Source organism: Sinocyclocheilus anshuiensis, unplaced genomic scaffold (assembly GCF_001515605.1).
Source record: "Sinocyclocheilus anshuiensis isolate Anshui unplaced genomic scaffold, SAMN03320099.WGS_v1.1 scaffold257, whole genome shotgun sequence".
Taxonomy (NCBI): domain Eukaryota; kingdom Metazoa; phylum Chordata; class Actinopteri; order Cypriniformes; family Cyprinidae; genus Sinocyclocheilus; species Sinocyclocheilus anshuiensis.
The window spans coordinates 481,750-493,698 of record NW_015539889.1 but is presented as its reverse complement, the minus strand read 5'-3'; the positions used below and the strand labels follow the sequence as shown (position 1 = coordinate 493,698).

At 38.4% G+C, this 11,949-nt stretch overlaps 1 protein-coding gene across 2 annotated transcripts in view; it reads left to right on the top strand.

Moving 5' to 3' along the window:
- The window catches only part of LOC107685632 (ephrin type-B receptor 2-like), a 160,602-nt gene extending 151,872 nt beyond the window's left edge, over nt 1–8,730 (top strand). For both annotated transcript variants that reach the window (XM_016482284.1, XM_016482283.1), the window contains exons 12-16: nt 207–422; nt 516–665; nt 3,123–3,316; nt 5,709–5,864; nt 7,866–8,730. In XM_016482284.1, coding sequence (XP_016337770.1) covers nt 207–422; nt 516–665; nt 3,123–3,316; nt 5,709–5,864; nt 7,866–7,974 — 825 coding nt within the window. In that variant the 3' untranslated portion in view covers nt 7,975–8,730. The remainder of the gene's footprint in view (nt 1–206; nt 423–515; nt 666–3,122; nt 3,317–5,708; nt 5,865–7,865) is intronic.
- The last annotated feature ends 3,219 nt before the right edge of the window (nt 8,731–11,949 follow it).

Below are 11,949 nucleotides of genomic sequence, written 5' to 3'. Positions count from 1 at the left end.
GTGTGTGTGTGTGTGTGTGTGTGTGTGTGTGTGTGTGTGTGTGTGTGTGTGTGTGAAATAACTCCAGATGATTCTTTGTCATTAAAAAAATATGAGTGTTTTCTGCCTTTTTTGTGCATTCATTTTCATGATAAATAAACAATAAAATCACTATTTAAAACATATTTTTATGTCTTGACCCATTTCTGTTCTGTACTTGTTTACAGCAAAATGATGGGCAGTTCACTGTGATTCAGCTGGTGGGCATGTTACGAGGGATCGCCTCTGGGATGAAGTACCTCGCAGACATGAATTACGTGCACCGGGACCTGGCCGCCCGCAACACCTTAGTTAACAGTAACCTTGTATGCAAGGTGTCCGATTTCGGACTCTCACGCTTTTTGGAGGACGACACATCTGATCCCACCTATACCAGTGCCCTGGTGAGAAGTTTTGTGATATCTGATTTGAAACTTTCATGCAAATTTGTGCTTTGATTTGAGATGAATTGATGTTTATGAATTGGGTTTATACAGGGTGGGAAGATCCCTATTCGATGGACAGCCCCAGAGGCCATCCAATATAGGAAGTTCACCTCCGCCAGTGACGTATGGAGCTATGGGATTGTCATGTGGGAAGTAATGTCGTATGGAGAGCGGCCATATTGGGACATGACCAATCAAGACGTACGTACCTCACTGCTTAAACTACTTTTTGAAAGAACTCTCTTATGCTCAACAAGGCATAATTTAAAATCCATGTTTTTTATTAGAATATATTTTAAAATGTGATTTATTCCTGTGATAGCAAAGCTGAATTTTCAGCAGCCATTACTCCAGTTTTCAATGTCACACAATCCTTCAGAAATCATTCTGACAAGGTAATTTGGTGCTCAAGAAACATTTCTTCTTTAATATCATCAATGTTGAAAACAGTTTTGCTGCTTAATATGCTGAATTTGGGAAAAAAAAAAAATGACTGACCCTAAACTTTGAAGGTGATGTACATTTATTAGGCGATTTGTTTCATGGTTAAATTTGAATTCCTATTTTATACAACTCTTTTTACTTTAGTTATTTATTCAATTCTTCCAATTTGTGCTCCAACCTCATAACCTTTTCTAAGCTGCACATCCCCTGCACATCCCCTATCTTTATAAAGTAAAACCGCCAATTTCTTATAAAACAATTTTCTAATGATCATGCCAGAGGCTGTTGGATGGTTGCCGTATGTTAGCGCGTAATAGATGAATGCTGTGCAGCAATGTTGAATCAGAGGCTAGGGTAAACAGCAGAGAGAGCACGTCGTAAATCTGCCCATGTGCTACTCTGCTGTATGTGAGGCCAAACCTCAGACCCCAAACACTACATGAGTGCAATCAGTCTTTGCAGTAACAACCACACCGATCATCACATCAAATTGGCCTCAGAATGCAGAAGACATAAGGATTTCAAGAGATCACATTTTTGGGGTTTAAATAAGAGGTTTGAACTGTATTTGTGTTTGTTTTGGAGAACGTATGCTCTTGGTGGCTACATCATGTGACTTTGAGAGTGTCTTCAAGCTATTGTCCTTGTATTGTGTCAAAGGGGATCATTTACTCACTAAATGTGTCTGTACTTCACACTCACTTCCTGGTGAACAAAATTATGATTTCACATGCAAAGCACGGTGCCACGTTAAACAGTCCCTGCCCTTGAAGAAAGCTCCCATTTCTAGCATCCCTCTGGGTGGCTGGGAAAAGGCAAATTATGGGTCCAGATAATGAAAATAGTTTCAAATTGAAAGTGTGAACGCTAATGCGCTAAGAGGGACCTTAGATCTCACCAGTTATCTTATTAGCAGCTCCAGATAGCGTCGCGGTCCTCCCATCGGGCTGGCCATTTGAATGAGATTAATCAGGCCTTGAATGGAGCACCGTAATGGCTACGATAATGAGTTGGGAAACGACTGGTCTCATTCGGGTCCTGCTCGCACTTTCCACTTCATGGCCATGCATCTCTTTTCTGGCCATCAAGGCCGCTTGAAGCACCCTGTTTCACTCAGATGTGAAATCTGTCGGCTCAGTTCGGATAAATGCTCAGTATCTGTTTTGCACATTTAGTGACGCTACATAGTTAATTTGCTGGAGATGTATTTAAGTTTTATTTAAGTGACGTTCTTGATTTCCTATTACAACTTGCAGCACATTTAGTCAGCATGTAGATTACAGGCCATGGGTTAATCATGTTTAATCTGACAGATGTTGCATGAATTGAAATGAGTAGGACGGATGGGAGCCAGACTCTTGCTGTATGCTGCCAAAAAACGAAGTAACACTAAGACTTTTTTCTCTTTTTTCACATTTGATCTGAGAGGAAACGCTTGTACTGCCAAATTGTTGTTATCAGCACCTTCATAATCAAGATCTATTAGCTGATTTACATTTACATTTACATTTAGTCATTTTGCAGAGTGTGTGTGTGTGTGTGTGTGTGTGTGTGTGTGGTTTTGTAAGTGTGAAGGGTGAGTGTGATCATGTGTGTTTGTGGCCAATGACAAATGGCTTCCTTGTGTCCCCCTAAGACCCAGATAATGATCACAGTGCATTTATGAAGACTGCAAATCAATCCTCTGTCTCCTGCGGTGTTACAACCCTCCCCTGCCCAGACGCTGGCTCATATCTACTGTCACCTGCCTCACGCCATGCTGACAGCTCCTATCAAAGCAATGGTTTATGGCAATTTATTACATTTATTTAAATTAAATTAATTTAAATCTAATGCATTATACATTATGTAACATTTGTGTTACAATTCCGAGAATTAAACATCTGCTGATACTGATTAAACATTAGAGTATCTTATAATGTTACACATTAATGTTGCCCACTGTATAATTAAGCCTGAGAAACAACAATAGATGTTATATTGTCGAATAGTTTAAAAAGTGAGGCCGGCATGTTGCATGGTGCTACTCATGCAGGAAGCCCAAGTTCTAATCTGGCTTGTGTCATTTCCCGAAGCCATCCCTCCCTCTTTCCCACTATCGTTTGTCACCTGTCGCTGACATTTTGGATGACTTGGGATGCAACTAGTGTATCTTTCTCCACCCCTTTTAATAACCAGCTCGAGAACCTCACAGATCTGTGTCTCCCTCTGCAGGTCATCAACGCCATTGAGCAAGACTACCGGCTGCCCCCTCCCATGGACTGCCCCAGTGCCCTCCATCAGCTCATGCTGGACTGCTGGCAGAAAGACCGCAACAACCGGCCCAAGTTCAGCCAGATTGTCAACAACCTGGACAAGATGATCCGTAACCCCAACAGCCTGAAGGCCATGACTCCACTGTCATCAGGGTGAGTTGGAAAACAGAGTGCAGTTTGCCTGGATGATCAGAAGCGGATGAGTCAGTGGTTGTAAAACCCAGTAGACAGCATTTTATGTGAAGGGTGTTGCAAAAGATAGGAATCAACTAGTGCTGCAACAACTTACCAATAATAACTTTGATTATCACTTGATCATGTTTGCGCATGTTTTCCAGCATGGTTCTGTCCATATTTGTAAATGTTACGAAGTATTTCCATTTGCATAAAAGCTCGTCCTGAAAGCAAGCGAGTCTGTTAAATTTCACAGAGTTCAGTGAACGAAATCATGCATCGGTTATAGAGTATGCAATCCAGAATTAATTGCAACAGTGTGAGTGAAAAAAAACAAAAAACAAAATGTAGATTATAATATAAATATTTTACCAAATATATGTGCGCGCCATGTTGGTTAATGCATATTAGAGCTTTTTGATAACGTCTAAATCTGTAATCAATTGTGAATGGAGTTTCACATGCATGTCATGTGTAGAGCGTTCCAAATCAGTCACTTTCGAGGTTTCATTTGACTTGGGCTTCTACCTAGAAGGTTGTAGACAGCAAGGCAGCTCACTGGGCTTTGGAACAGGGTGTGCATTTAACACTTTGACTCATCTGACATAATTTAACTCAGGCAGAGTTGTATGCAATAGTCGTTACAATAAATCATATTTATGCAGAAAGTCACAGAGATGTTTAAACAAGTTTCTACAGTATTTAGTTTATGGAGACACATTGCCTTTTTGGAAAGCAGTATAGACACAGATGTGAAACTTTACACTATGGTATGCCATGGCAGCATCAAGGGATCATAATGACGTTTTCAGTCTAGCCGTTGCACATACATAATACTGTATTGTTTGGAGAGAAGTACTGATCCATCCGTGTTACATGATATATGTGTGGCTACAAAAACAACTTTATTACTTGCTTTGAAGTTTCCTTTTTAAGGTATTTAGTAGTTAGATTAGTCTGACAGCCTCACCGTTACACTGAAGTGTATGTCTGTGTGTCTGTGTGCATGTGTCCTTTTGCATGCGTGGTTCATATATTAGGGGGAATTTTCTGTCTGACCTTTTGCCAGACCTGACTCACTTGCATCCTTCAAGGCATATTTACAAAACCAAATGGAATATGACCTTAATAGAAATGTCTTTAAACAGCCTTCTTCTAAATTATTTCTGTTCTGTTTTCAATCTTTGGTCAATGCGTTGGTTTTACTTCTGATATCTGTGGTGGACATTATTGATGCTGTGAAGTTTGTGAGTTATTTTTTTCTTTTTCTTTTTTTTCTTTTGGCATTGACTTGCTATGTAAATAAAATCAACTGGGTTTGATAGATCAAATCATTACTAAAAGCTTTAGGCAGTCGTAAACTTGAAACAACAGTAAATCTGGGAGACAAAGTAACTCTAGTCAGTTTCTTGTGGACAAATGTAAAGTGGCCCAGTTTCTTCTGTCATCACACTGATGGTGAGAGGCTTGGGTTTTGCACGCTTCTCACCAGCTCTTTTTGCCTGGAGGCTTATACGCTACAGTAATGTTGTTAGAAAGTGCAGTCATCTGGGGACATTAATTGCATTTTTTGAAGAATTAAGCAGGGCAGAGGATATTTTGCACTTAAATTCTTCCCTAACATCCTTTTTCCCTCTCCAGAGATTGAATTATATTGACCCAAGAAATAAATGACATTATATTCTGCAGTTCTTCCCTGTTGTACCGAATATCTATACTTTTCAAATGATCATATCGAAATTAGAAATTCAAATATTGTGACAAAATTAATTTTGTAGGGTGCCACAAGTTTGTTAAAATTTCCAAAGGGTTCCGCGACTAAAAAAAGGTTGGGAAACACTGTCCTAGACGACGTCATCGGTTGAACGTACAGTACAGTATCAGTGTACTGGATCCGTGCATTGTCTTAAAGTAACAGCAGGCTATATACCTGCTATCTGTGATTTTTAATGTTAATCAAACAACAAAAGACAAGGAAATCACTCACTGCTCTCGATTGAATAGCTTTTGTACATTTAATAAGGATTAATCTTCAATTTATACAGTTAAATATGCAATGTTATTTTACATTTGATTACTTTATTCAATTTCTGTGCTTAACTAATGTAAAAAAAACTAAAAAGCACTGTTTATTTTATTTTACTTTGCTCTATTGTATTTATTTGTGCTGTTGATTGTAGTTAGATTATTTGTTCTTATTTATTTTTATTTGACAGTATAGTCCTTTTTTCCCTAGCACATACCGAATCATACCGAAACGGTGACTCCTAAATTGTAGTGTGTACTTGGTGGTTAAAGGCTATTTTTACTGCATACATTCACAACAGTGTGACTCATCTGTCTCTCTATCTCTTTCTTATTGCCCCTCCAGTGTGCATTTGCCCTTGCTTGACCGCAGTGTGCCCGACTTCTCTAGTTTTAACACTGTGGATGATTGGCTGGACGCTATTAAGATGGGCCAGTACAAAGACAACTTCGCCAATGGCAACTTCACCAGCTTCGACCTCGTTTCCCAGATGACCATGGAGTAAGTGCTATACCTACAAGAGAAATCGGTTTGGAAAACAGCCACGCTTTGATCACTAAGTCAGCAGAACCTCTAGGGGATCTTTGACTCTAATAGCACTGACTGTCAATACCTAGTTTTGCTCTATATTGCCCTAAGTTTCTCAGTCTATTTATTAGGGCTACACACTATGGTATAAAATATAATATATATTATGCTATTGTTTAAAAGCTTGGGTCAGTTTTTTTTTTTTTTGAAAGAAAGAAATTGATTAAATTGATCAAAAGTCAAAGTAATGTTACAAAACAGTATGTTACAAAAGATTTTTAAAAAATGCTGTTTCTTTCCTTTTTATTACTTCTATTTATTAAAGAATCCTAACATCTATTACGGATTCCACAAAAATATTAAGCAGCATAACTGTTTTCAACATTACTAATATGAAATGTTTCTTAAGCAGCAAATCAGCATATTAGAATGATTTCCGAATAATCACGTGACACTCAAGACTGGAGTAATGGCTGCTGAAAATTCAGTTTTGCCATCACAGGTATAAATGACATTTTAAAATACATTAAAATAGAAAAAAAGTAGAAAACCTAGTTTAATAAATGCTGTTTAATGTGAAGACTTGAACTTTATTGTAAAGTTTTACCATTTATTTAAATGACAGTCTTTTGAGGTATAATGATAAATGCACAAGGCCATATCGCAATTTCAGTTTCAATGTGATTGATTATGTAGCTGTACTATTCAGTCTCCTTATTATCCTCTGTCTTTCTTCAAAATGAATTATAAATTGCAGTCTAAAATAATCTCTCAATGATTAGACACTGTATGGATTTAAATAAAAAAAATATATACAGGTGCATCTCAATAAATTAGAATGTCGTGGAAAAGTTCATTTATTTCAGTAATTCAACTCAAATTGTGAAACTCGTGTATTAAATAAATTCAATGCACACAGACTGAAGTAGTTTAAGTCTTTGGTTCTTTTAATTGTGATGATTTTGGCTCACATTTAACAAAAACCCACCAATTCACTATCTCAACAAATTAGAATACTTCATAAGACCAATAAAAAAAAAACATTTTTAGTGAATTGTTGGCCTTCTGGAAAGTATGTTCATTTACTGTACATGTACTCAATACTTGGTAGGGGCTCCTTTTGCTTTAATTACTGCCTCAATTCGGCGTGGCATGGAGGTGATCGGTTTGTGGCACTGCTGAGGTGGTATGGAAGCCCAGGTTTCTTTGACAGTGGCCTTCAGCTCATCTGCATTTTTTGGTCTCTTGTTTCTCATTTTCCTCTTGACAATACCCCATAGATTCTCTATGGGGTTCAAGTTGAATTACTGAAATAAATTAACTTTTCCACGACATTCTAATTTATTGAGATGCACCTGTATATATAGGTATATTTTCTCATCTTTGTTGCTGGCTGCCAATCACAGTGGAAATGGGAGCCACAGAAATGCATGCTTAGATTCTTCTCCTCTCCTCACCTCAGCTGTTACCTGGCCAAACCAGACACGCCATGAAAACAAAGGAGGTGTTGTTGTTTCAGAGACGCTTGGATTGTGCAACAAACAGAGGATGATAGGGATAAAGGAATTCACCGGTTACTCAATCTTGAACTAACATGCTCAGTTTACTTTGGCATCATGTGATGAAGCCAGTGAATAAAAATGTGTTACTACAACATTATGGTATCTGCTTCAGAGCGCTCGTGTTTAATCTTGCCTCTTTCTATTTGATTAAACCTGCTAGCCTCAGACCCACGAAATCTTCATTAACACAAAACTTAAAGTTGGTGTTTTAGGGGTTAAGGCTAGTGATTTGTGAGTCTGGGGCTAGCAGGGTTAAGGTTAGGGTTTAGGGGCTATTCTGGGGTTATTTCCAAATGAAATAACCTGTGAAATCAATTGTCTTTTTAGCAAGAAGCTATTACAAGCCTGTATACAAACAGTCTTCCAGCGTGTGTGTGTGTGTGTGTGTGTGTGTGTGTGTGTGTGCGCACAGGGACATTCTCAGGGTCGGAGTGACACTAGCGGGTCATCAGAAGAAGATCCTCAACAGCGTTCAGATGATGAGGGCCCAGATGAACCAGATCCAATCAATAGAGGTTTGAACACATGCCCCGATTAGACTGGGAGGAGGACAAGAGGAGGCAGCGGAGAGCCAACGTGAAGGGATGGGGCAGCCACCACAGACCCTAAGCCTGATTTTCCTTCTGGACCACCTAGGATATCCACCTGCCCCCTCCTCCGAAACACTCTCGTTCTCCATCTGTGTCATCTGAATCCCCCATTAACCCCCAGACACCCTAATGGGCTTGACTCGGGAAAGCTGCGTCTGGAAAATATGGTCACAACACCTGATCGTTTAACTTTAGCCACCACCAATCACAGGATGACCGTTCAGTCTGCCAGCAATAGGCTCCGCCCCCTATTTTCCTTGAATTTTACTTTTACTTTCTTTCCAATTTTTTTCTTTTATTCATTTTTTTTTTAGTCTTCTTTTTTAAAGAGTTTTTGTAAAGAATTTTTAAAGTTATGAGAATAAGGAATCTATATAAAATATATAGATTGGTGTAAAATTGCAGACTGAATATGGTGGACTGAATCGAAAGGCTACCCTTTAAAAGGGCAACAAAGAAACAGGAGATTAAAAAAAAACTCACCCCACAATACATGCTTCTGAGATTTTCTTTTTAATATTTTAGGAAAATCTTGAATAGAAATAATGACTGTCTGGCTCAGTAGATACACACGGGACAACCTGCGGGACCTTAATCCCTCTCCCCTCGCTGACAGCCGAGGGAAAAGTATGTGAACAGCATGAAATGGGACTTCCTTTTAGCAGCCGATGCTGCCTTGAAGAAAAATTTTTTTTTTTCCGCAGTTTAAACTATATCAACACAAACAAACAGACAAATGGAGAAAAAAAAGTTGAAATAGTTATCACAGTGTTGAATTTGTGGTGCAGATTTCTCATTGCTTGGGGGGAGAAAAAAATAAATATTTTACAGATGTCATAAGAGCCTGCCAAATAGAGCATCATCCCTTTGTACCTCATCCTGTACATATCAGATGCACTTGACGTTGTGAGGTCATCAGTTCAAGCCTGATGTAGTCCAACATTTAGTTTCAGTTTCAGTATTAGATGGATCTACATTGACATTTGATGGATTTTCTTTCGTGTGCGTGTGCGTAGATGACTTGAGGGGGTCATCTTTTATATTCTTCCTCCTTTTTGTCATGGGCTAAGATGATTTAGTTTGAAAGACGGCGTAAGATATTCTCCCCCGCGTATGCATAAAGGAACATTTTTAGCGTGTTCTTTACATGAACTGCTTACAGAGAAGGACCCCGAGTGCATGTATGGTGTGGTCTTCACATCATCTACGCTCTTCTTTTATGTTTGGATCCCTGCCGTGTGTGTGTGCGTGCGTGCGTAAGGAGCCCATGGAGCTGCAGAGCATGTGTGGTGCAAAACTATGATTTCACAGGAAGCTTGGATTTGATACACTTTGCAGATCACTGTGTTGATATGCTTATATTTTTGCCACCAAAATCATTTCTTTAAAAAAAAAAGATGTTTTATAATAAGGTGTTTTAATATCTGATAAAGTATGCAGTTAGAGGACATTTTCATAACAGGGAAGTGATTGTTCATTGTGAAGCATAGTTTTATATGAGGATATTGTTATTGTATGACATTTTTGAACTGGTTACATTCACTAACCGTGTGTGTGTGCGTGCGTGCGTAAGGAGCCCATGGAGCTGCAGAGCATGTGTGGTGCAAAACTATGATTTCACAGGAAGCTTGGATTTGATACACTTTGCAGATCACTGTGTTGATATGCTTATATTTTTGCCACCAAAATCATTTCTTTAAAAAAAAAAGATGTTTTATAATAAGGTGTTTTAATATCTGATAAAGTATGCAGTTAGAGGACATTTTCATAACAGGGAAGTGATTGTTCATTGTGAAGCAGTTTTATATGAGAATATTGTTATTGTATGACATTTTTGAACTGGTTACATTCACTAATTGGGGCCAAGCTTAAATTTGGAGTTTCATAGGACATTTAAACAACAAATCATGAACAATATCATCTGTAAATTAGTGTGTATAGGTTTTATTATTTTTTTTTTTTACAGAAAATACATCCGTAATTCCTACCGTTCCCCATCGTATGGTACTTCCACAATGCTCTCTGAGATCTTTAAACCTTCATGACTTAGGCGTAAGAACAATAAAACTCCGTATATAATATTCTGAAGCAGAAACGTCCCCCTCAGAGAGAGGTTTTTCTTGAAACTGTGTTGGATTTTAGTGTATATATAAATTTTTTTATGTGTTGGTAAAACTGAATGGAGAGTCGCTATTGTCAATGTTTATTTTGGGCCTTTCGTTTTGTACTAGGATGGGCTGAGAGATGAGAAGCGGCCGTAGAGATGAACAGACCAGAGGCATCTTCATCCATGCTGGAGTGTCTGTGTGTGTGAATGAGTGTGTTTGTGTGTTTGCACGTGCAGGTACATCCATGTACCAGCATTAAGGTCACTGTGGTTAACAATATACTTCTCGCTCAGTCGTCGAGGGGCTTGCTTTATTCCATAACCTCAGGGTTGACATGCATCTGTGTTAAAAACATGCAGTACTGTGAGGTCAGTTTACTGTAGGTAAGGTCCATTGGCTGAATCTCAGTGTGCTGATGAAGTTCTAATCAGATGGTGTTGACCGTTCTCTGTTCTTCCCATTACATAATGCTTCCATTAGAATGAAGATTCTGTCGTTCAGTGTTTGGGCATGAAACACAACGTCCAGCAGACAGGCCATCCCAGGTGTGAACTCTTGAGAGACATAGCGATAAATTTGAAAGGTTTGAGAGACGACCTTGTCTACTTTCTTCTGTGTCCAGAAAGACAGTAGGATTTTACTTTCCTTAGAGTTTGACATACTAAATGGCCCTTAAGTTTTAGCTCTCAACTTTTCTGTCGTTCTTTGTAACTTTTTTATTACCAGCAGGAGGATACAAGGAGAAAGGAAATGAATCTGGGCTTAACACCTTGTCCTAACCAGCAACGTGCAATTTGTCTGTCAACACTGAAAGCAAAAATTCAGTGCAGCCTTGTTGCAGCCAATTTTTAATATGCAGTTACACTAATGTTCAAATGTTTGGGGTCCGTAAGATAAGTCTTTTGTGCTCACCAAGGCTACATTTATTTGGTCAAAAATACAGTAAATACAGTATTATTATAAAGTATTATTACAATATAAAATATCTTCTATTTCATATATTTTAAAATTTATTTCTGTGATGGCAAAGCTGAATTGTCAGCAGCTATTACTTCAGTCTTCAGTGTCACATGATCATTCTGATACGCTGATTTGCTGCTCATAATATTATTTTACAAAAAACTGTACAATAAATACATTTTTTCAGGATTCTTTGATGAATAGAAAGTTCAGAGCCCAAACTAGAATTATAGTGTATGTGGACCAATGAGATTTCACTGTGGGTGGGGCTATCAAGCTGCTATGGGAATTAATATCAAGCAATTGACAAAATGTTCTGTCAAATAAAATAGTGTAAAATCAACTAAAAATTTAATGTAAACTAAAATAACAAGCAAAATAAATACATTTTTCAAGTACGGTAATTAATTTGATGCAATACATTTGAAAACACCAATTTACATGGTATATACCATACGTGACTTCTTGGTTGCTTTCAGCAGCTGGTTGGGATAAGGAGTGAGTCAGGAAGGTGAGAGACAGATTGCTCATATCACATCATAAAACTTCACCAGTGATGGTGCCAGTATCTGCCTTTACCTGTCTGTCAGCACATCCTCTCAATATTTAATGGCTACTCGGTGTCACTGCTGCACTGTGAAACTGAAGGTTCTGAATCCCTCATCTTCCTCAGAGTAAGACTGCTTCTGCTTCATCCTCCTAGGACAATCACTGTCACTCAAAGCTCCAGCACACATACCAGGATCCACACACACACACACTGCTGCTGTATGTCTAGAAAACCTACAGAAATTCAGAAGTTTAGACACTCATGGCAGTAGCTCAGCAATATTCAGAG